We start from the raw sequence: 23,430 nt of genomic DNA, 5'->3' as shown, positions 1-23,430 counted from the left end.
AAAAACCAAATACGTTATTAAACACCAGATGCATAAAAAAAAGACGCTAAAAAAATATTGAGGATGCACAAAACCTTTAAATGGGTGTCCTTGAGGGGTGAGGATAGAAGGTCGTGGATTTGACCGTTTTTATTGGATAACAAAATGAAGTGAACTTCATTTTTTAAAAAAAATGACATGTAAAAATTTCGAAATTATTCTTAAGGTTAATCTTGAGAATCGTTTTTCAACATTTCGAAATGTCTGTCCGTATTATGGAACCACCAAAGAGTACCAAACTTACACTTGTTAATTATTGAGTATTGAACATCATTTATCACAGTTGAATGCGACATGTCCAATAGTTCAACAACAGCCAGCTTGAACACCAGCGTACTTAGAGTTTCGTCCAATTTGACCGCGAGAAGATTGCCACCATCGTCCACCTGGTAGTTTGTGAAGATGCTTGCGTTGTCCGAAAGCACTTGCACTGGTTTTTCAACAAGTGTATAAACCTCCAGTTCGACGAGATCACCGCGTTTCAGCACAACCTTTCCAAGTAAACGACGCTTCCCACTTTGCCAAGATCGAGATCAAAGACAGCCACCATGTTAAAAGCGACTCTCTTACCGGAGATGTATGCAGCATTACCATACTCACGGTTGGCGTTAAAGTACATTTTTGACCAAAACGACTAAACTATTCCCTCACCTTGGAACCACAAGTCTTGGCATCATTGTCCCAGTAACAACCCATCGCGACATTCCTCAAAGACAGCTCACGACCATTGATCAGGGCCAAGTCACGAGAGGGGTTTTGCTTGTTCGTTTTCATGATTATTGCCCGAATGTACTTGTTAAACTGTTCATTCTTTTCAGTAGCCAAAAGCACAGGAGAAGCAAAACGAATACAATCCTCCACCAAGTGAATGATCAAGTGTGTTTTCAAACGATTGCACAGAGGACCACCTGTCTTGGCGTATGGAATGGAAGCACCATTAAGCTGTTCACCAGAACTAGCACCAGCACGAGAACGAACACCAGCACGCGCACCAGTAGCAGCAGCACCAGTAGCAGCAGCAGAAGTTACGTCTTCATCGTCAGAATCTTCACCTTCTTCAGGAGGCACAACATCACCAAACATCACCGATGGCTCATCTACATTTTCAGTTGTAGAAGCTTGATTGTCTCTACGACCGCGACGAGAACGCCTGCTACTTGGAATTGCCGTATGATCAAGGTTATCCAAAGCAACGATTGTATCATTGGCAGCCTTTCGAAGCATCTCAACAAATTTGTCAAAGTTGGTATGAATTTCCGACATATAGGATAGAGAACAAAGCTCACCAAGCTTATCGAAAGTATCGATGATGTTATTCAGCCTGTGGTGGGGATCGTTACGAAAAGTCAAGAATGCCCGGTCATCCTTAGCAAGTCTCAGTACAATTGGAATCATCTGGACCATAAGCTTGAAATCTCCTCCAAGGTAGCTTTTGTAACCCTTCAGATGAGTGGACAAGTTAGTGAAAGCCTTTGAACCGTAAGTACGACATAGAGAACTGATAACATCGACTTGGGTTTTGTTAATAAAACAATCGGCAGCCTTGTTGAAGGTGTACTTGATCAAGCCCAGACATAATCCATGCAATATTTCAACTGGCGTATCTTTACTTGGATCCCAAGAGGACAGACCCAACAAGCCCTTACCATTAGAATCTTTGAAACCAAGAGTCATCAGATCATCAACAAAAATAAAGTTACCCTGTCTATCACGAACCCGGATCGAAAAATCAGGAATAGGTAAGTTGCTTGTAATAAATAAACTTTCCCAATGCCGTTTTTCCCTTGGAGCTGACACATATTCTTCAGGAGTGGTCCTTATATTTTGAATCGTAATTATTGGCATGGCGGCACCAGAAGCACTTTCTACAAGGATATGTAGCCGTTGAATGTTTTAAGCAAGTTATCTCGGCATGACGAGGATTGTCAGCCTTGATGAACAAAAGAGGAGCGACAACAAATACGTCTTCTTTAAGGACAGCATCAAACATCGGCATACCAGTTTCCGAGCTGTTTTAGATTACCAACAAGGGAAGGCAACTGCTCCATGGCACTGAGTTTGTTAGACCCACATAAAAGCAATTGGTTCAAGTAATGATTGGCAATACTTAGGGGGACAGCAGCAGGATTCATTGACCAAGTATCGAAGCAATTCCATTTTGAGGTTGAATTACCACTAGTGTCATCAGAAAACAAGTTATAAGGAACAACTCTAACAACCTGAAAGTTCTTGGGAATAGACGGGTTAAGGACGTTGTTGACAAAGTTGGAGTTAACAGGCAATGGGTGCTTGTGGTCGTTGGCAGCTTTAATCATGTTATAATGATCACGAATCAAATTAGTGTTATCAATAGTATAGCTCGGGTTACAGATGATTAAACGTTCAGGAGTCGAATTTTGCATGACACTGGTATAGGCCTGGTAATCTTCCACTTCTAAACGGCAAACATCATCAAGATTGAGCTGTGATACATCACATGAGACAACCTTTTCGGAGAGATAGTACATGGAATCATTCATCTTGGTTATTACCGGGAAAAGGAACGCCTTGACAATGTTGGATTCTTGGAAGAACTTGAATACCTTGAAGTAGGGACGCTGTTGAACAGGAACATTGATATCAGACAGACGAGAGATTCTATCCGACACCCACAATTGCCGAGGGTTGTTATCATTACCAGCAATTATCATGGGAGGCTGAAACAATTTATCCTCAATCCACTTTTTACCTTGACCAAGCTTTATACGTTGGTTACTCGTATAATCAGGAAGATCAGATAAATAGGGGGACATGATTGGATTGGCAATGAGAAGTCGCAGGTGTTCAGAAACATGGTTGATAATCAGATCAGGCTTGTACGGCTTACCAGCAGCGTCACGACTAGAATGATCAATAGGTGTGGTATAAGGAATACCTTCACGACTTTTCACATAATATTCAGCATGGGGAAGAATCGGAACAGTGCTTTTGGTAGATTTGTAAAACCTAGAAATACCTTGGGGAGTAGGGTAGCCTTTGAAATCATAGTCAGTGTCAGTGGGATCCAGAAAGTTGATCTTTGTATTGCCGAATTGCTATTTCAATCAAGTATCTGCCGAATTCAAGGGTCGCTTTAATTTCTTCCTCTGAATACTTCATACTTGAAGACTTGAAAAAGAGAAGAGCATGCATGTAATATTCATTTTTGAAAGGAAAGTAAGGGTTGCCATTAACATCATCAGGTACTTGAGGTTCATCATCATTGGTATTGGGGTTGATAGATTCACTAACACCAGGACCACCATCCAACTGTACTTCATCATTTAAAATGTTTTCAAAGGGGTCAAAGTCACGTCCGATTTCACTGTCATCCTCCTCAAAACCATGGGAGCTTCCGAAAGCTTCCTCAGGAGTTATGTCTGGTTCAGGCTCAGGTTCAACATCAATGTCTGTCATCATTGGACTAATAGTTTTAAAGGTAAGCATATACATTGGTTAAGTTTTCAATAAAAAAATTACCTTCCAGAAGGTGAATCAATATTCATGGAGTTATCTGCCTCATCTTGAACCTCAGGAGATGGATCAGTATTCATTGCTTCATTTTGAACCTCGTTAGGGTTGTTTGCATTTCTAATGTTTGTGAGTAAATTTTCCAATAACCCTCTGATATATTACTTACGAGAGGATTGCATTCGCTACGTTTAACCGGTGTGATTCAGAGTTGAGATGTCTTGTATGATTGCTCCGTCTATCAGTATTGTATTGACAAACATTACAGCTCAAGGCTTGATCTCGAATTTCGGCATTTAGTTCCACAAGGTTATGAAATCTGTTTGTATGGTTTGACATAATTGTATAAAAAAAAGTTGTAGTGGTAGAGAAATATGTTATTGATGCCTTTATATACAAGTTTGGCCATTGAATATGACAGCTGTTTGCATTTGGCGCTAATAAATGATGATAGCTGTTACAGCTTTGGAGCTTAGCCCGAATGACACATGCATGTAATTTGATTGGTGTACAGCCGACTCTGGCGGCAATTTGTCACGCAACTCTCGCATATTTTTTCACGCTATCTTTCTTTTCCTTTTCCCTCTCTTTTTTTTATTTTTTCTTTGACCATGACGCTTTGTTTGATTCTAACGCGTGATTTATTGTAGTTTTCGTTGGAAGGGTTGTTATCTGATAGGAAATAGAAATACAAAATCATATTGATGACCTTGTCTTTTTATTTTAGTTACAATCATTGATGTACTCGCGTGTTTTGACACTAAAAGGTAATCATGATATATTGACAAGAACTCAGTTTACTCACAGATGTTTACTTTAGACTTCCATCAGAGATGTCAAACAGATACAAGGGTACGTTTTCATTCTTGTTTGTAATAATTATTCCATGCTAACACGCGTTTTATTTTATTTTTAGTCCCTTTTTTCATGTTTTGAAAATGTAAGTTCCATCAACCTCTTCTTATTTGCAGATTATTAACATGATTTTCGTATTTTTAATAGATATATTCTCTTTTAACTTTAGTAAAGTAAGAATTGTCGCTGCTTTCTTTAAATTGTTTTACTTACCATCATCATCATTATTTAGTTGTAAAATGTATAAAACTGTTTAAGACCGTTTAAAAAGGTAAGCCCATCATTCAGCTAAAATATTAGGCAAAAAACGGACATGTCTTTAGTATAGTTTGCGCTTGATTATCAAATGCCTTTAAACGCAAATCTGTTTTGTCTTTGCCGGCGTTCGCCGCAATACCTTCATCAAATTTTGCCAGCACAAGCTTTTTATGCCCTCGTCATCATTTTAATAAACTATTTCTTTTTTGGCATTTTTATGCTCTCAACAATATTCTATTTTTACATTTTTAAAATTTTGGAGCAGTGTTTATTTGTTTATTCGTGTGATTGTTGTGGGTCGCACAAAAATTGCTAAAACGAAAAAGGAATATTTCTGCTCGCTCCTTTTTTGGAAGATTTGAGAAAAAAAAAGCTGAGATTTTCAACTGGTTGTGTATATAAACCCATAAAAACATTACACTTAAATAAACAATTCAGCTTTTTATCTACATTTATCTTATAAACTCTTACCATATCTTGCCTGTCAATACTTATATCTAACATATAATTTGGCTTATTATCTGTCTGTCTCCCTAGAAAAACGAAGCCAAGTCTCTTTTCTCTGTATCTTTATTTCAAATCTTTTTGTTGTATCTATCTTTACTGGTTCGTTACCATATATATCTTTCCCTCCGTACAAAAACTATTGTTTTGTACGACACAAAGATATCAAGTTATTATAACAATCCCGTCAACTAAAGCAACAACAGAGACCTCTCAGCCAATCCTGATTCACATTCGACGACCAAAAAGTATCCTTCCGACCTCGAAAGACATCCACCATAACTGCTCATTGAGTACGGATTCTCAGGAATCTTCAGCCTCATCTGAGAACCATAAACGACTTACAGGCCCTCCCGCTAACACTGCTACAGCCATTGAAACATCCTCTCTAATCTGCAAACCAGCAACCAAACGTGCTTTTGCTGCCTCCACCATTGTAAAACTGTTTGACGACAACCTTACACGCCATAAGAAATACATTGGTAAAAACTCCTCTACCATGAGCCATCACTCTCAATCCCATAGCCTCCACAACACGATGAAAACAACACGCTTCCTGCAATCCAGTTAACTTCTGCCACGACCCACGGAGTCAGCTCTCCTGAAGATCTCTCATCTCACTCCCTAGACAAGGATGGTTCATCAATGCGAAACAATTTCCAATTTGGAGATATGTCAAATGATTTTCTATCCCAGAGTAGTCTACCTGAGGTACCTCACAATCCTTCTTTAAGGGATAATGATACACCCAAATGGGCTTTGAAACTACAAGCTCAGATGAATCGACTTGTTGCCCTTTTCGAAGTGTCTACAAAAGAAAATTTAACACTCCGTCAGGAACTAAAACTTTCTAATGCTCGTATAACTGCACTGCAACAAAAACTTTCTGGCACTCGACGTGCTGGAAATTTTGATTATAATGTCCCTGAAACTTTTCTTAATAGTTTTGGCAGCAATGCTTCTAAGTATTCAGACACTAATAACTCGGCAAAACAATCGACCACTGGTCACAATAGCACTAAAGCTAGTAGTGATAATAAAAAGGAACATCCTAAGACCTCCTTCGCAGACATGGCAAAGAAGCCGGTCCCACTGAACAATAATCGTAAGCGGACTACATCTAAACAACGTAAAGCAGCTGCCCGCATTTTTGAAGCTCCAGCTGAGCAAATATCTTCTGATACGTTTCTTTACTTATACTTGCCAAATAAATATCGAATTCGCATCAAGGATTTTCGCCAAAAGCTACCAACAATGGGTTTAGACAATGGATGCATATTTGATATTCATTACCCAGCCCGTGGCGTAGTAGCCCTTTTGATCCACCAAAGCTATAGAGTCGAATTGGATTCTATTTTAACGAAATCCAACATTGCACCGGTCAAAGATTTTAATCCAACTTCAATTGAGCATTTACACGATCCGTCTCTTAATCACCTTACAGTCGATGAACGCTCAACTAAAGCTATTGAATTTCTTCAGAATCGTCTGATAAGAGGATTGAAATTTATTAGAAGTTACCTTCGCCGATCTGTAGCAAGAAATTTCCTCCAGCTTGGATGGATCACTAACGAACAAGCACAACAGGTGATTTCAGAGACTAATAATGAGAATGGACACAGCAACACACCTACCAACACATTCGAAACTACTCGTGCGCCCTCAACTAGCCAATCCCATTCTGGATCCAGTGGATTAGGAGAAGTACAAGAATATGTACAAGCAACCAACATCAACAACGAACAAATGGATATTGAAGATGAAACCTATGATAACTCCTTGCCTGGTGCCGGTCAACCAGCCCCCCGCCAATGAATGAGTACTTTTACTGATATCACTAACCCTATGCCCACCTATGACAACCCTATGCCTCATCCCAACCATATGCCTAGTAACATACATATGCCTCCGAATACTAGTCAAAAAAATCTATCTAACTCTAATCCTAATTTACAGTAAACAATCCCATTCAAGACCACTAAATTTAAAATTGGATCCATTAATTGTCGAAGTCTAGCTTCCACATCAGACCCAATAACTCGACGAAAATTCACCCGGTACCTTCGATCTCTGAAATACGACCTACTCAATTCTCAAGAAGTTCGAACAGAAGACAACAACGTAATAGAATCTTTAAATATGGAATTACAAGCTAAAGATTCAATATGGACTCAACACGTTGGCATCGTTAGTTTTAATCCTAACATTCGCATTTCACCAATATTTATCATGCTTAACAAACATGCAGTTTTTGTAAAAGTACATCACATCAACCACCACTTTGAGCCGATATATCTACTAAACGTCTATGCTCCTAGCTAACCCGGTCCTAAGAAAACATTTTACATCGATATCATTGAATTGCCTTTATTGAAAGATGAAACTGATGTCGCACACTTTACTAAATACTCCAACTTCTTGATAACAGGAGATTTTAATTACCATCACTATACAACATATCGATCCTCAAATTCGCAATGTCCTCACCCGATTAGATCCTGGAAACAGACTCTCAACCAACACCTCTATGACTGCATCAATTCAGATGACATAACAGAGACGTATTCAGTGGCAAATCCACATATCACTTTTAGTCGGGGCAATTCACGTACTACAACTGATTACATTTTTGCATCGCTAGCAATTAAAGCAAGTATGACCAAATCTGGTGTCGATTTTATCAACCCGGACTGGACAGACCACGCCTTAATCTCTATTGATCTAGTATTAGTGAGTAAAAAACATGGGAAAGGAATCTATAGAGCAAATCCGGCATTGGCCAAGAATAAGCGTTTCGTTGAGCAACTGTCCACGTTGCTTCAAGAATTGAAACCAGATACAGCAAATAGCCCCCACAACTCCCCTCAGCTTGAATGGGACTCTATGAAGAGAAAAGTGCGACAGTTCTGTGAGCGCTTTTGTCGTATTTGGGTATGATTTATTTGAGAATAAACAAATAAATCGAATAAATAATAAAAACATGGAATAAAAACATCCTTTAATATTGAGTAACAGCATACACCTGTATACTGCTACACAACGACTCCTACTATGAGTACATATTTCTATATAAAAATATTGCATGATTGGCTTAAAATCGATATACGAATGACAGTTGGATATAGAATTCTATACCACTGAGTTACGATATCACCGATCGGGAAAAGAAGCTTCTCCGATCAAATCAAGAAATATAAGAAAGAGAAACTTAATATTAATAGTTCTCTCAATGGATTAGCTACCCATAGAGAGAATAGAACAGCTATTTATATAAATGGTTCATTTACGTATATATTGATAAACACAACTTATACGACTGTAAGTGTATAAGAGAAGTAGTGCATGGAATATTTGGATGCCTATTTTCTACAACTAAATATACAAACATCGATAAGATGTTCTATATTTAGGATCACATATTTACCCATGTCTTAGATAAAAATAATCAACAGAATGGATAAATGATCAGACATAACTACATGTTCTACCACAGCCAATTAAACACAAAAACCTTATGCATCTTTTAACTAGCCACCGTTACACAATATCTTACTGGAATTCTGTATTTTAAACAGTACAATAAGAGTGTCCCAGATCGGTTGATTCAGGGCGACGTTATTTGAAATCAATTCTAACGAGTAGAATTCATTTAATGTAAGGCGGGAAACTGAGTATAGATTTATTACAAGACCAGAAAGGTTGACTGAACACAACTACCAGGGGAAGTTGTTCAATATAAAAAGGATCAATTATTTCATCGCAGCAGAGTTCTTTTAGTCTATTTTTACCTCCAATAAAGATATACTTTTTTCTCATTACTTTTTCATTGTAATATTTTTGTCAAATACCACAGTCATAATATAAAATTGACTCTTACGGAAAAAGTCATTCAAAAAAAAAGTAACTATGGAGGTTTCGGGGTAGAGGTTGCCCTTCGCTCCAGTGTAGCAGCCAATACAATTAAGCATTATATTATCGAGGTTAGAGAAACAGTCTATGAACACTTTTTCACAAACAATATGTCATTATTCGAGAAGAAATGAAAAATTGTTTGTTTTAGGTCGATGGAGGGGTCACCTTTAAAATTAATATTTTGGACTAGCAAGTCTTTCGCTACGAAGCAAAAACATTGCTCATAGAATATTTAATCAGAAATATAAACAATAATTACTTTTGCGTAGATCACCTTCTAGCCTGGGTCTAGGGATATCGTCTTTTTCCAAATAGTTACACATGTAATGAGAAACATCAAAGTTTTCTCCGGTGTCAAACTGATAATCAGCTGTGTAGCTTAAGCTATTGTGCCAAACCACATAGCTTAGACGTAATAAAAAGTAGATGTAATTGACATAATTGGAAATAGTCTGTATCACAGATCTATCGGTAAATAAAGTAACAAGATCCAGTGGCATTGAAAGGATCTAAGTATATCCATTCCGACATAAGAACAGAAACTTGACTTGTGTATTCGACAGTCAATAAAGAAATTTATTAATGACTAATTACTGTCAAATATGAAATTAGTTTTCAGCTGTCATTTAGTATAAATAGACCCCAAATTATCATCTTAACATCTTGGTCAATAAATGTGTAAAGCAATTCTAAACGTACTTATGTACTTTGTTTTTTTTTTTATTTTTTTTTTTATTTTATTGAATCACACTACCGATTTATTACATTTTTTACGTTTATCCGCCACTATCAAGACGTCTAAGGAAGAAGTTCAGGAAATTATCAACGATGTCCAAGATGCAGATGTCGAAATGAGTGAGGTTGACTCCATGGAGGAAGGTACCCCGGAACCTGAGGCTGTATCAAGAAAGGAGGGTGTGATTCCCGACTTGTAGGAAGAAGAAGAAGTCAAATCTACAGGAACTGTCCATCCCCCTGCCCCAACTGTTACCATGGCTAAAAAAGCAGTCAACATTTTTAGTACTCCCCGTAAGGCTGTAAAAACGCCCGAAACGATGATGTCTTTGACCGATCGCATCCTTAAGTATCGAGTCACTCGTGACGCTTATCGCTCGAGAATGATGGCTTTAATGGATGTTGAGCCGGCTACCAGTATCATTGAAAATGAGATTAATGAGTACCAGCGTAAACTGGATCTCATGATTAAGCGTATTGAATCTCTGGAGGCCAGTATGAGCCCTAAGAGTGAAGATAAGCTTGACTATCGTAATGATCTTGTAAAGGCTCCTGTCATGATCCTGTTACATCTTATGCCCCAAATATGCAATATGAGTAACCAGCTTTCAGACTCAATAATTATCATTGATCTGTCAGCTCTTTAAATCCTTTGTCATGATCCACATAAGCTATGACTAACTTTTGTCATTGCTTATTCTTTCTCTATAAATAAAGCTGATAAATTTCACTTCTCCCAGTTTTCTTTATCAGATATATTTCATAATCATCTTCTCTTTTCTTTTCCTCTATTATTAAATAAATAACCTGCTCTCAAGAAGCTATTCATTCTCTGCCCTGTCCTGCCTGTCTCGTTCCTGACAGCTCCCCTTGTAATTGACTTGCCGAAAGTACCAAAGCTGCATCTTGCTTCTTTCAAAAATTTGCATGCTAAATCCAAAGCATTATTCGAATCCATCTAACATTTCGTTCATGAATTTGAAATGACAATCCATGCATCCAGAAATCAAATCGAAGATGTATGGAGATTGTGAATCCAAGTAGCAATCCCTTTTAAGTTTACCGCTTGGTCTAATGAATATGTTGTATCATGTGCTAACTGGGAGAAGGCTAAAGAGGTATTGACGAAGAAATTTGGTAATTTTCGCTCCAAGGAAGCTAATGTATCAAGCTGTTTGATTTACGTATGACAAACAATCAGACGGTGGTTGAATACACGAATGAGTGCATTAACCTGGTTGATGCTGCTGAGCTGAACAAGGATGACAAGATTCTCGTACTTTTGCACCGTGCACGTTTGTTAGAACCATGCAGACAGCATATTTCTACCGCTGTAGAAGCAAGAAAGCAAGTAGACCCGCAACATCAGTTCTCCATCAACGAATTGTGTGATATGGGTAGAGACATGTTTGGTGATGAACTTGTCTCGAAGAAAGTAAACGGACCTGGTAATCAGGCTACAAGTATCAGTAAACGACGCAGGGAAGGCGCTTCTGTCGAATGGCAGAACTTTACGACCGGTAATACGGCTACTAGTAATATGGGTTGTGCTAAGCACGGTGGTGAGCAGTCGAGCCAGACCGCTGCTAAATGTACGACTGAGGACAATGTATACAAAAGAAGTAAGTTCTTGGGTAATGCCAATTATCCTTACAAGGCAACCCGGAACCCAGTGAAAGGTAAACCATGCAAGTTTTGTAGCCAAGCATGGAAGTATGGCCATGAATGCCAAGGGTATCAAAGGAAAGACCGTCTTGGCGGTACACGCTGAGCAAGAAGAAATGACCCTAGTAAGATTAAGGAGGCTATGGAAGTGGACCCGTATGAATGTAAGTACAAGAGTAAAGAAGAAAGAAGCCCATTGAAATTGACTCTAACTCCTATCATTATTAGAGACATCAAAGTAATTGCTCGTATCGATACAGGATCGGATATATCATGTATCAATAAATATTTTTTAGAAAAACAATTTGACAATAAAGTAAAAATTTCAAAAGTAAATAGCAATCTTAATTTTCTTTCTCTTGATAATAAAAATAAACCAAGTAAAAAAAACGTATTGGTAAAACAGAACCACTTAAAGTAAGATATACAAATGATATAAGTTTTGACTTTGCATTTGAAGTAGTTGAATTTAAGAGTATCATGGAATCTCAATTTGATATATTACTGAGATTGGATATTTTAACCAAATTACGGATTTCGTTATCTGGTGTTGCTTATTGTTATCCTGATGAGGAAACATTATGCGCAATTTCAAAACGTTAATTTTGACACAGAAAATAAATATGATTCCGAGAACTCGGACTATGGTACTGAAATGGAACGAAAGCACTTCTTAAGTAAAATTAGAAATGCCGTAAATGGTAATAAAAATATGAGTAAAAGATCTTTTTGTACTATGCCGGAGGCAATCGTGAGTATCCCATTGAAAGAAAAGACTGATAACATGTACATCAAACAATATTTCTTGGTATATCATCAATTATCAGAAATAGAAAGGCAAATTAAGGAATGGGTTGATGAAGAAATTGTATATGCAAGTGTACCTAACCCTAGATTCAATACCCCCTTGTTAGCTGCAGGTAAAAAAGATGACCAAACAGGTCAAATGACTAAAGTAAAAGTCTGTATGGACTTGCGTAGAGTAAATGCAAACATTGGTGATAGTAAAACTGCCAAACATGTGATACCCGATATGGAACACGTGTTTGCTGAAGTAAGCTCTCCAGGTCGAGTATATACAAAAATAGATCTGAAGAATGCGTATTTTTTTGTTTCCTGTTGATAAGACATCCCAAGAAATCTTCAGTTTTACTTTTAAAAATAAGACTTATAGATGGAAAGGATGCTTCTTCGGATTATCTTTTATTTCACAACAATATTCTCGAGTAATTTCTCACCTATTCAAAGGTATGGATGGCGTGCAAAATTTTATCGATGATCTTTGTTTTTAATTTGCACCGAAAGATCACGCTGAGCTGGTGAATGAAGTTATTGAGAAACTGACATCTGTCAATCTCCGTATTAACTTTGACAAAAGCGCGTTCCTCCAGCACCACGGGAAAATCCTAGTGTTTATAGGTGTGATTCGGGTGATCATTTTAACACTTATTTAAACACCTAAAGAAAGTGTTTTTCGCCAATTTTTAGAGTGATTTTCCCCGCTTATAGAATGGTTAAAATCACTTCAATATCACTTCAATATAACTTAAAGCCACCTATATTACCCACCCTAATATCACTTTAATACAACTCATTGTCACCTATACAGCTCACACCTTAGTATCACCTTAAGTCCACCTTAATATCACTTTAGTTCCACCTTAAAATCACTTTAGATCCACCTTCAAATCACTTTAGATCCACCTTAATATCACTTTATATTTCATTTTAAAACTACCTAAAGATCACTTTAAAATGAACACTTTTATAGTTATAAAAAACTTTATTTGAAGAAAAAAACATTATTTGGAACTTGTGGAAAAGGTACTGTTGTCGATACAGCTATGCAACAGCAAGAATCGTTCACTATCATTGGAGAATATGACATGTTAATAATACTATCAAAATGGTTATATAGTAAGCCTTACATTACATTATTAGTTAGAAGCCGAGTGCCGTCTCTTACGGTTTTTGTTCATTTTTGAGGGAGCCTTGTTTGACCAGCAGCTCTGTAACATGAAGTAAATGGCCCAATTATCTTTACAACAATTGACAATGTCTTTAATTTTCAAAAGATGAGCTTCCCTGGAGGCTCTTGGTATCAACTCCTTCTTGATAACACCAGATAACGTTTTCCAAGGTACAGTCACACTCAAATGATTTTAGCGGAATAGTAAATAAATAAATCAGAAGAATTTGTTGCCAAATCTTCAAATGTTAATTGCACAATGAAATAATTTGGAAAACACTTCTAATTTATTTATATAATACTTAATATATATATTTTCATAAAAATAAAAATAAAAATGAAAAGCAATATTTTGTGGGTCCACCACGGGCTTCAATTACCGCTCGACATCGATCTGGCATACTTGAAACTAATCTATCTGCTAGTTCGAAGCTCATTTTTTCCATTCTTCTGCTATGGCTGCTCTCAAACTACTAACATTGTTAACTGAACCCCTTCGGGTTTTTAGTTTACATTCAAGTGCCCACCAAAGGTGCTCGGTCGGATTCAAATCAGGGCTTTGTGCTGGCCAGTACTCAAAGCCACTGATTTGATGCGTCTCTTTCCACCATCTTGCATACTCACCAGTATGACAGGTAGCCCCATCTTCTTGGAGTATAAAGCTCCTGTCGTTATTCGTACTCAATTCTTGGAACCAAGGATGAAATTTACCTGCTAAAACATTGATATATTCATCCTGGCCAACAGTACCGTCAATGATAGTCAAAGGACCAAAACCTTTAGCCCAGACACAACCCCAAATCATAACACCACCGCCACCCCACTTCACAGTTGGTGTGGTATTTAGCCATATTATACCGTAGTCGAATTAGGTTACACGATCACAATCCACAATAATTTACATTATTGTGACTACTAATAACCTCATATAAAAGCAGAAATTAACTATTCAACTAGACGGATCCTCCTTGTCTTTTTATTATTATAAAAAAACAATAAAGTTATCAAAAGTTTCATTTTATTTCTTGACCCATAATTATCACAGTTGGTACGATATGTTTCTCTTGATACCTTTCCCCAACTTTTCTCAAAACTCTAGCACCTCTATCAGCCCATTTTACCGAAAAACGTGATTCATCGGACCAAACCACACTGTTCCACTGATCTTTGGTCCAATTCACATGAGCGTGTGCCCATTGAAGCCTGTTTTTCTTGTGTCTCTCTGTTATACGTGGCTTATGTGCTGCATAATAAGATCCAAATCCAAGCTCCTTTACTGATGCGATAATAGTTGCTCTACAGACGTTCATTTCAGCCCTTTGTAACTCTAATTTTAAATCATCATATGTGACAAAAGGATCGTCTTTAATGACACGTTCGATATGTCCTTGCGCCCTGTGGTGATCCACCTACTGTTGTTACTAATCACACCATAAAACAATATTAAAATTAAATCTCACTTCATCACCCCATACATTATTACATCACAACACGAACGAATCTCTTATGCATTATATCATATCCAACTACGAGCACTATTTTAGTGCTGTGTAACTTATCCATCAAACTAAATTCATAATCCGATTTCTCTTAACATATATAAATATGCAAACTGATAGTTAGAATAGAACCCTCTCAATCTTGGAATCTAGTTTTACTCTTAATAAAAACTTATAAGCAGTCTCAAAGTACTTTATTGTTTTTCTCTTTTAAAATCTATTCGCAACTATCACACTCCCTCTGGTCAATCTTTTTTGGTGCACCGGGTTGCTTTTTAGGCAAAGGACTACCTGTTTCTTTTATCCTTTTAATAACACTTCGCACAGTGGACGGTAGTACGTCGACTGTACCTGAAATGGCAGTTGGTGTTATGCCGTGCTTATTTAGGTAAAAAATACCCCAAAGTTTATCTTCTTTTGGTGGATTATAGCAACCACGAGTGTGTTAATGGCATACTTGGTTTAATAGTGATATATGAGAGAAAAAACGATTTTATTAAAAGGGGTGGCGTTAAAAAAAAACGCCAAAAATAAGGTTTCGCTAAAATCACTTGTGTGTGACTGTACCCATTCATCCATGCTTGACCTCAGGACAGAATTGCAAATGGAGTTAATATCCTTGCTTAGCAAACGATACATACGTTCTGCTGTTTCGGGCTGGCCAAGAGGATTTAAAAGAAACATTCCGTCATCACTATTCTTTAGTATGTCAATAATATCGGTAACATGAATAGTTTCTGGCTTTTTGATCAAGTCAATCTGTTCATAATCGACTTACATTTGGTCTTGAAAAACGTTTTGGAGACTTGTAGTAGCTATTTTATCTAAAATGGTCTCTAATCGATCCAATCTTTTATTGATATTCTTTATAGCTGAAGTCTGCTTTACGATGATAGTTGCTTTGAACTTCTCCATTCTTTCAAGCAATGCTTTTGCTGATGTAGGTTGTCTAGACATATTGATAGTATCTTTTAACAGGTATTTTTATTCATTTAAAGTAGTCAAAAGAACACATCACCCCCGCTTTCTTTAATAAATTAGATTATTATATTTCTTTTGGAATGCTTATGCTTGGCCTGTTTATGGAGGAATGATACTTTTTAATTAAACCCCATTTTAAACCGCGATAACAGGACATTTGGCTTAACGTTTTAAATCTCATCTTTTTTTATCATTAATCATTTTATATATTCTAAAAAATACGCGTTGCGATACTTGCCGAAACAAACCATACGTTCGTACTCGTGATATAGAATCTCATAAAATAAAGCACAAAAATATGGAATTGGAAATCGAAATGAAGGCTAATATCATTAGACGACGACTAAATATAACAGATGACAGCACTTCTAAGTCATGCGTCAATCGTTTGCCCGTAGAAGAACCTGCCAATATTCCCGATCTTGAATATGGTATGACTGACGATGACAATGTTGATCCCGTTCCCGTTTCTGGTATTGCTTATATGGATATCGACGCTGTAACTGAATTACAAAATCTATATGAAAGTGATAGTGGAAGCGACTCCGACATCATTCTCGAACGTAGTACTGTTTTAGATACATAATACAGTAGACACATGACCGATAGTGAAAGTGATATCGAAAGTGATGCTGATATTCAAGACTCAAATTATGCCAAGAATCAGTAAATAAAGTACTCTGAAATGGCAGTCAAAGGTGATCCTGAGGAGCTATCCGTAATTCGTGTGTGGTGACCTAGCAAGCCTATAGCCATATTAGAACTAACAAAGGTTTATCCATGCTGATACCATTTGTGATATAAGCTTAACAATAAATGTCGTAGTAAGAACTATAAGGATATTACATCACAAGTCTAATTTAGTACGTCTGAGGAATACTTAAAATTTAGTTTAAATCAAAGAGAGTTAAGAAGACTTAACATTTATTAGAACAAGACTAAATTAGTGACTATGTAATAATCGTATACATTTTTGGTTAATCAATGATAAATTCAAGATAGCACTAGAGATATGAACACAGCAGACAGTCTTTTATATAAATACTCGTACATTTCATTTATTTATAAAGGACATTCTTATAAACAGTCTCAAACTACTCCTACGGTCTTTTTATAATTTAAACCTTACCTTGAAACACAACAAAATACACTATGAAACTTACATTGTTGAGCCCAGAGAGCCATTTCTCAAGCATCGGCTGTCATAAGAGCCTTATCACCAGTGTCGTGAGCCTCCATGTCATCAATTGAGCGATCGGCGTTAGAATAACCTTTTACTAAATTAGACAGATCAAAAGATGACCAACACTAAATTAGTATACTTTAGTGTTAACATTAGTCAAAGAACTAATTTAGTACCATATTCAACACATATAAAAACCAACAAAATAATATAATAAAACAGTATCTTTATTCTCATCAAAAAGTCTCGTTAATAAGTTTAGCTACGAAGGAATTTAACTACAAATTCCTATCTCTATAAACTATCAACCAATCATCTAGTATCACTTTAACGACCGACTTCCCTCTTATTTTACCAGAAGGTGACGCATGTTGAATAATTGTTCCAACGGTATTGTTCGCGTTTGCCCAAGCACTTGGGGCCCCAATAGTAGCGGCGTGTTCGGTAGTAGCAGCAGCATCAGCAGCATAGTTGTTACCTTCAACTCTATCTGAACCAAAACTCATGGCACCAAAATTGTACTCTTGCTCCGTGTTAGCTTCTTCCCTACGAGCTGTGTTACAGACATGATTTCTAGTCCAACCAGAAACACCACAAGAATAGCACTTTTTATCTTCAACTGAAGACGACGTTTGCTCGTTACTCTGAGCATTTGCAGCTCGGCAGTCAGCGGTATTATGCGTATTGGCACGATGGAAAGAACAATATTTTTCAACTCTAGCCCTGGGGCGAGGTACATAAAAAGGACGTGGTGGTACAGGAACCGAAGATAAATTTTCACCAGTAGGAGTATTGTTAGAGGCATGTCGGGATAGACGGGACCCGCGATGGACTTCATCATCATTATTGTTAGTAGTTACAGTTCCCTTGGGAGTACGGGCAGCTTCACCAGGATGAATGATATATGAACGGGATAGAGCAGCAACTCTTTCTTGACGGGCTATACGATTAAACAAGCTTCTGGCCAAAGCAGCAATGATATCGACATCATTTTGTTTGTAGAGAGCGAGAGTAGCAGAAGCTGTAGTAACTTGATTGGACAATGCCGCAGGGATAGCAGACAAAAACCGCTCCACCAACAAAGAATCCGGTAACACTTGATCAACAGCACGTCGACGCAAACTATTAAATCTATCAATGAAGGCTTCCATGTTTTCAGTTCTTAACATCATGATAACATTTAACTCGCGAGCACAATTATTTCTTTCTTCTTGAGCGTTTAACCCATATCTCTCTTGGATAGCCACCGAAAATTCTTGCCACGAAGGAACACGCTGGAAGGCAGGTCTAAATTTGTTCAAATAATCTTCAAACCAGATACGAGTAGCACCAAACAGAAGGGGAGGCAGAACGCGGAGATAGTTATCATCGAGTACCAATCCATGGCTGTTCATCACATCCACAAAGTTCATCAGACAAGTTTTGACGTCAACAAATATGTGACCCTCGGGTCCACAAGCAGGTAAACCTTCCCAGCGAAACATAGGTAAATTTCGGGGTACCACCAAAGACTTGGTAATAGGCTTGTCCATAGATATATCCTTAGTATCTTCGAAGCAACCGAAAGCCTTCTTCAATATAATCAAGTCATTTGTTTTTCTCTTTAGACAGATACGCTTGTTTTTCAATCCATGATCATTTTCCGGAGCGGAAGCAACATACAACGATAATTGTTTAATTTCTTCCTTAGCTAAAGAAATAGCCTTCTTCATATCCCCGAGAGAATCATCCTCCAAATTTCCGTTCTTGGGAGCAGGTACTTCCGGGGCCAAGGTAGTAAATTCATTAAAATATACTTCGATATCTTCCATATCCGGAAAAATAGAGACTTCATCATCTTCGACCAAGTTTTCGGTATCACCATGTAATTTAGTTACATTCTCCCCAGCATGAAGTTCATGACCTTCGCCAGATTCAGACGATTCATAGCCAGTACTTAACAGAGTGGACATTTTTAATAAGAACAAAGTACAGCAACAACATGTTGTTAAAAAAAATGAATGTAGCAAAAGTAGGCTTAAAGAGGATAGTTTTGCAGAAAAAAACAATAGGATCAATTAGAATTCTTGTCAGAGTTTATTGATGTTAAAGTTAACTAAAGATTTAAGAAGAGGAAAAATAAAGAGTATTTATAATAAATGGAATGGACGAGGCTGAGGATACTACTCTTAACAATATGAGTATGCTATCAATAACAATATCTATATTGGACAATTAGTGCTACGCATAGTCAATAGAGAAATAATAAGAATAACATGTCTTAAGTTTGGACATTGGTGTTACGATACCGTGACACTTTAAAATAGTGACCGGCTTTAGCAAATTCCTTTTTATGCCTGATCATGATTTAGCTATCATTTATCAGTAATGATGAGATATGAATTTATTATATGTACAATCTATATGTGTGATTTAGCACAATGAAAAATCCAAAGACAAAAAAGAAAATAAGACAGAGTATTAACCAGATTGCAAAAAGGAATGGAACTATATTAAACATAAAAATGTGGATTTCTTTTATACACAACGAACACAACTATTTACAGCAAACGGGAAGATGACTACTTTGGGTAGATTATATTGACATATTGTCTAAACTATCAATATCCCGCAAGGTACATCAAAGATAATAAAATAACAATCCGTAACTAAAATAAATATATTAGTGTTACGTGAATTATGAAATATCATCTGACATATGCCAAAAGGTGAACGATGATAAATTACTTCAATCGTCGGAGTGCAAGTATGTTACCGCAAATGTGGTGCATATACTGCTCGAATACAACAACACCCGGTGCAAAAACTTGCGCACGAGATATAAAATTCGTAATGATAGGACCAAACACCCTCATCGACCTATTTTCTTGATGTAATTTTTTCAGTTCCTTTAAAGCAATCAGAGCAGGATCAACACCTCCACCAAATTTCTTCAGAAATTTTTCTCTAACAACAGATCATGCCAATGGAGTCTTTTGATTGGAAATCGAATGCAGCCAGTTTAATGCCGTACCCGTTAGCGTTACCTCCAACTCATCCACCTTTTCTTCATCAAAACGATCATAGCGACAAAGAAATTCATATCTTTGCATCCAAATTTGAGCTTCTTCTTCATTACCTTGGAAAAACGAATCAAAACGCATACGTTTTCGTCGCTCAGAAATGTTGATCTTCTTAACTACAGGCTTTGTTTCCACCAAAACAGCTGCTCGTGGTATGTCTTCATATGCATCGCCACTTTGTCTTGACTTCGCATTCTCCAAGATAGCAATACAACGGCGCAGTCGGCGTAACTCTTCCAGTTGCGCATCGCCCCCGTCTCAGGCTCAGTTGGTGTTACCGTTGCACGAGTTCGACTATTGTACTCCCCCCTAGCCATCAAAACATAGTCATAACGCAAATTTAAATCATGACAGACAGCTTCAGTAGGCCAGCAAAACCCTTGTACCAAAGGACACAAATCAGCAGCAGGAATAGTATGAAGTGCAAGCATAAGTTCACAAACAATATTATCCTTTGTCTTGTTAATATCATTATCAAAGAAAGCAACACGAGCTTTCATCTCATCAATTTTAGCACAAAAAGTTGATAGAACCATATCCAGAGATGCACGACTAGCAGGTGCAAGGAAATTATATGAATCAGCCACATCATTACCAACTGTTTCATTTTCACTAACTTCATCTATCATCGCAGCACGACCGGTACTGAAGTAAGTCAATAAATTGTTATACGAATCCATAATTGCTACAAATGGGGCACACAATTCCTCCTCAGTTAGTACCAAATGATTACTCATATTATCATCCACGCTGTGAAGATTAGAAGCAAAATTTGTAAGAATTGCAAGCGGCGGTACAGCATCAGAACCTGGACGACGTTGTTCGTATCGTTTGGCACTGCTATAATTTACCACAGAGGGAGTGTCAATAGATTCCAGAGTTATCGTAGGAGCCTCACGCGCCAAAGAACTAGTTAACTCGGGAATGACCTCAGAAGTGACCTTAGGAGGACGTTCAGTAACAGAACTTGAACCAGACGAGGTTAAGTTTTCATCAACGCTGGTAGCAGTAGTTCTCAAGTCTCTCTCAGAGCTTGCACCAGCCTTCAGTAAGTTTTCAGCAGTAATATCAGTACTCATTGCCTTAACAGCTTTACCCCACCAATGTGATAGTGCGACCCGGATAGATGAGGATTATATGTCAGAAGATAAATATGATTGGATAAGAATATGTATCTTATATAATCACAATAGAATATAAAGTAGAAATAGAATAATGTTTTATTGATAGAAATATGAAAGTTTATATAGTAAAGATAATTTAAATTAATAGCTAAGTAATATAAAAATGACAGGGCTAGAATTTTAGCATTATAGTTTATGCATTCAATGACAGGGTTCTTGATTGGATTACTAAAATAAATTTATGAGAAACTAGAACATTCAGTAGCTACTCGACCAATCCAGGAACGATTATGAAATCTGATCTCAGTTTGACATATGAGGAAGCTGGTACTGTGTCGTACCAATAGGAATGTATTCGCAATATAGTACTTATAATACATAGGTTGTATGTATTATTGTGGTATTTGACAAAAATATTACAATGAAAAAGTAATGAGAAAAAAGTATATTTTTATTAGAGGTAAAAATAGACTAAAAGAACTCTGCTGCGATGAAATAATTGATCCTTTTTATATTGAACAACTTCCCCTGGTAGTTGTGTTGAATCAACCTTTCTGGTCTTGTAATAAATCTATACTCAGTTTCCCGCCTTACATTAAATGAATTCTACTCGTTAGAATTGATTGAAATAGTCGATTAATACAAGTATAATTACTAGACAGAAAAAAGATGAACTTTATTAAAAATAGGATAAAACCTGATATATAAACCAGGCTCGGAACTTCAAATAAAGAAGTCCCAAGTATATGTATATTATACTTTAACTACAACATCGATTTCAAATAACGTCGCCCTGAATCAACCGATCTGGGACACTCTTATTGTTCTGTTTAAAATACGGAACTCCAGTAAGATATTGTGTAACTGTGGCTAGTTAAAAGATGCATAAGGTTTTTGTGTTTAATTGGCTGTGGTAGAACATGTAGTTATGTCTGATCATTTATCCATTCTGTTGATTATTTTTATCTAAGACATGGGTAAATATGTGATCCTAAATATAGGACATCTTATCGATGTTTGTATATTTAGTTGTAGAAAATAGGCATCCAAATATTCCATGCACTACTTCTCTTATACATTTACAGTCGTATAAGTTGTGTTTATCAATATATAAGTAAATGAACCATTTATAGAAATAGCTGTTCTATTCTCTCTATGGGTAGCTAATCCATTGATAGAACTATTAATATTAAGTTTCTCTTTCTTATGTTTCTTGATTTGATCGGAGAAGCTTCTCTTCCCGATCGGTGATATCGTAACTCAGTGGTATAGAATTCCATATCCAACTGTCATTCGTATATCGATTTTAAGCCAATCATGCAATCTTTTTATATAGAAATATGTACTCATAGTAGGAGTCGTTGTGTAGCAGTATACAGGTGTATGCTGTTACTCAATAGTAAAGGATGTTTTTATTCCATGTTTTTATTTTATTCGATTTATTTGTTTATTCTCAAATAAATCATACCCAAATACGACAACAAGCTTCAAGGTTCTCGCTTCTTCTCCACTATTGATTTGAAGTCAGGTTACTGGCAAATTCCAGTGCACACCACTGATGCCAAGAAGACTGCGTTTACGGCTAATGGCTCACTTTATCATTTCCTGTGCTTGCCTTTTGGCGTTTCGAACGGTCCAAGCCATTTCATGCGGTATATGCACACATTATTAAAAGGTATTAAAAACGTTATGGTCTACTTAGACGATATTATTTGCTTTAATAAGACGGTTCAGGATCACATGGCCACTCTGCATACTGTTCTTCGACGACTTGACGATTTTAACTTGAAGATATCCTTTAGGGATGCCAATTCTTCAAAGCCGAGGTCCATTTTTTGGTTTTTTATTAAGCAATAATGGTGTTCGCTCTAACCCTGAAAAAGTCGCTGTCATCAAGACTTGGCCTGTTCCTACCACTCCCAAGGCTTTAATGCGCTTTTTAGCTTTTTGTGTCTTTTACCATAAATTTATCAAAAACCTGTCCTCAGTAGCCAAACCATTGTACCAACTCCTCCACAAAGATACAACATTCCACTGGTCCCCTGAAGCCGCCACCGCTTTTACTAATCTGAAAACCATCATGATGAACTTACCTACGCTGGCTTTCCCGGACCCTCGTCGCCCGTTCGACTTACGCTGTGATGCTAGTAACTTT

At 37.1% G+C, this 23,430-nt stretch overlaps 5 protein-coding genes across 5 annotated transcripts; 2 read left to right on the top strand and 3 right to left on the bottom strand.

Moving 5' to 3' along the window:
- Positions 1-206: 206 nt before the first annotated feature.
- On the bottom strand, positions 207-3,867 carry EV154DRAFT_565787 (uncharacterized protein; the record flags this gene model as incomplete). Its single annotated transcript, XM_051605919.1, has 6 exons — positions 207-530; positions 691-1,904; positions 2,063-3,113; positions 3,253-3,481; positions 3,538-3,648; positions 3,698-3,867. 6 exons carry the CDS (start codon positions 3,865-3,867, stop codon positions 207-209), a joined length of 3,099 nt encoding a protein of 1,032 aa, XP_051455430.1.
- A 494-nt stretch (positions 3,868-4,361) lies between these two features.
- On the top strand, positions 4,362-6,960 carry EV154DRAFT_604364 (uncharacterized protein; the record flags this gene model as incomplete). Its single annotated transcript, XM_051607396.1, has 3 exons — positions 4,362-4,380; positions 5,343-5,581; positions 5,671-6,960. The coding sequence occupies 3 exons, from the start codon at positions 4,362-4,364 to the stop codon at positions 6,958-6,960; spliced, it is 1,548 nt and encodes a 515-aa protein (XP_051455429.1).
- A 30-nt stretch (positions 6,961-6,990) lies between these two features.
- EV154DRAFT_565785 (uncharacterized protein) lies at positions 6,991-10,439 on the top strand (the record flags this gene model as incomplete). The annotated part of the gene is made up of 5 exons (XM_051605918.1): positions 6,991-7,036; positions 7,163-7,398; positions 7,480-8,076; positions 9,852-9,956; positions 9,993-10,439. The coding sequence occupies 5 exons, from the start codon at positions 6,991-6,993 to the stop codon at positions 10,437-10,439; spliced, it is 1,431 nt and encodes a 476-aa protein (XP_051455428.1).
- A 6,928-nt stretch (positions 10,440-17,367) lies between these two features.
- Positions 17,368-19,041, bottom strand: EV154DRAFT_483549 (uncharacterized protein; the record flags this gene model as incomplete). Its single annotated transcript, XM_051598580.1, has 1 exon — positions 17,368-19,041. One exon carries the CDS (start codon positions 19,039-19,041, stop codon positions 17,368-17,370), a length of 1,674 nt encoding a protein of 557 aa, XP_051455427.1.
- Positions 19,042-19,511: 470 nt separating this feature from the next.
- On the bottom strand, positions 19,512-21,230 carry EV154DRAFT_604363 (uncharacterized protein; the record flags this gene model as incomplete). The annotated part of the gene is made up of 3 exons (XM_051607395.1): positions 19,512-20,019; positions 20,116-20,346; positions 20,430-21,230. The coding sequence occupies 3 exons, from the start codon at positions 21,228-21,230 to the stop codon at positions 19,813-19,815; spliced, it is 1,239 nt and encodes a 412-aa protein (XP_051455426.1). The 3' UTR covers positions 19,512-19,812.
- Positions 21,231-23,430: the final 2,200 nt, after the last annotated feature.

The sequence above is a fragment of the Mucor mucedo genome (assembly GCF_025094135.1).
Source record: "Mucor mucedo strain NRRL 3635 chromosome Unknown EV154scaffold_76, whole genome shotgun sequence".
In the NCBI taxonomy this organism is placed as follows: Eukaryota; Fungi; Mucoromycota; class Mucoromycetes; order Mucorales; family Mucoraceae; genus Mucor; species Mucor mucedo.
Note: the sequence above shows the minus strand (reverse complement) of the source record. Positions and strands in the feature narration are given on the sequence as shown.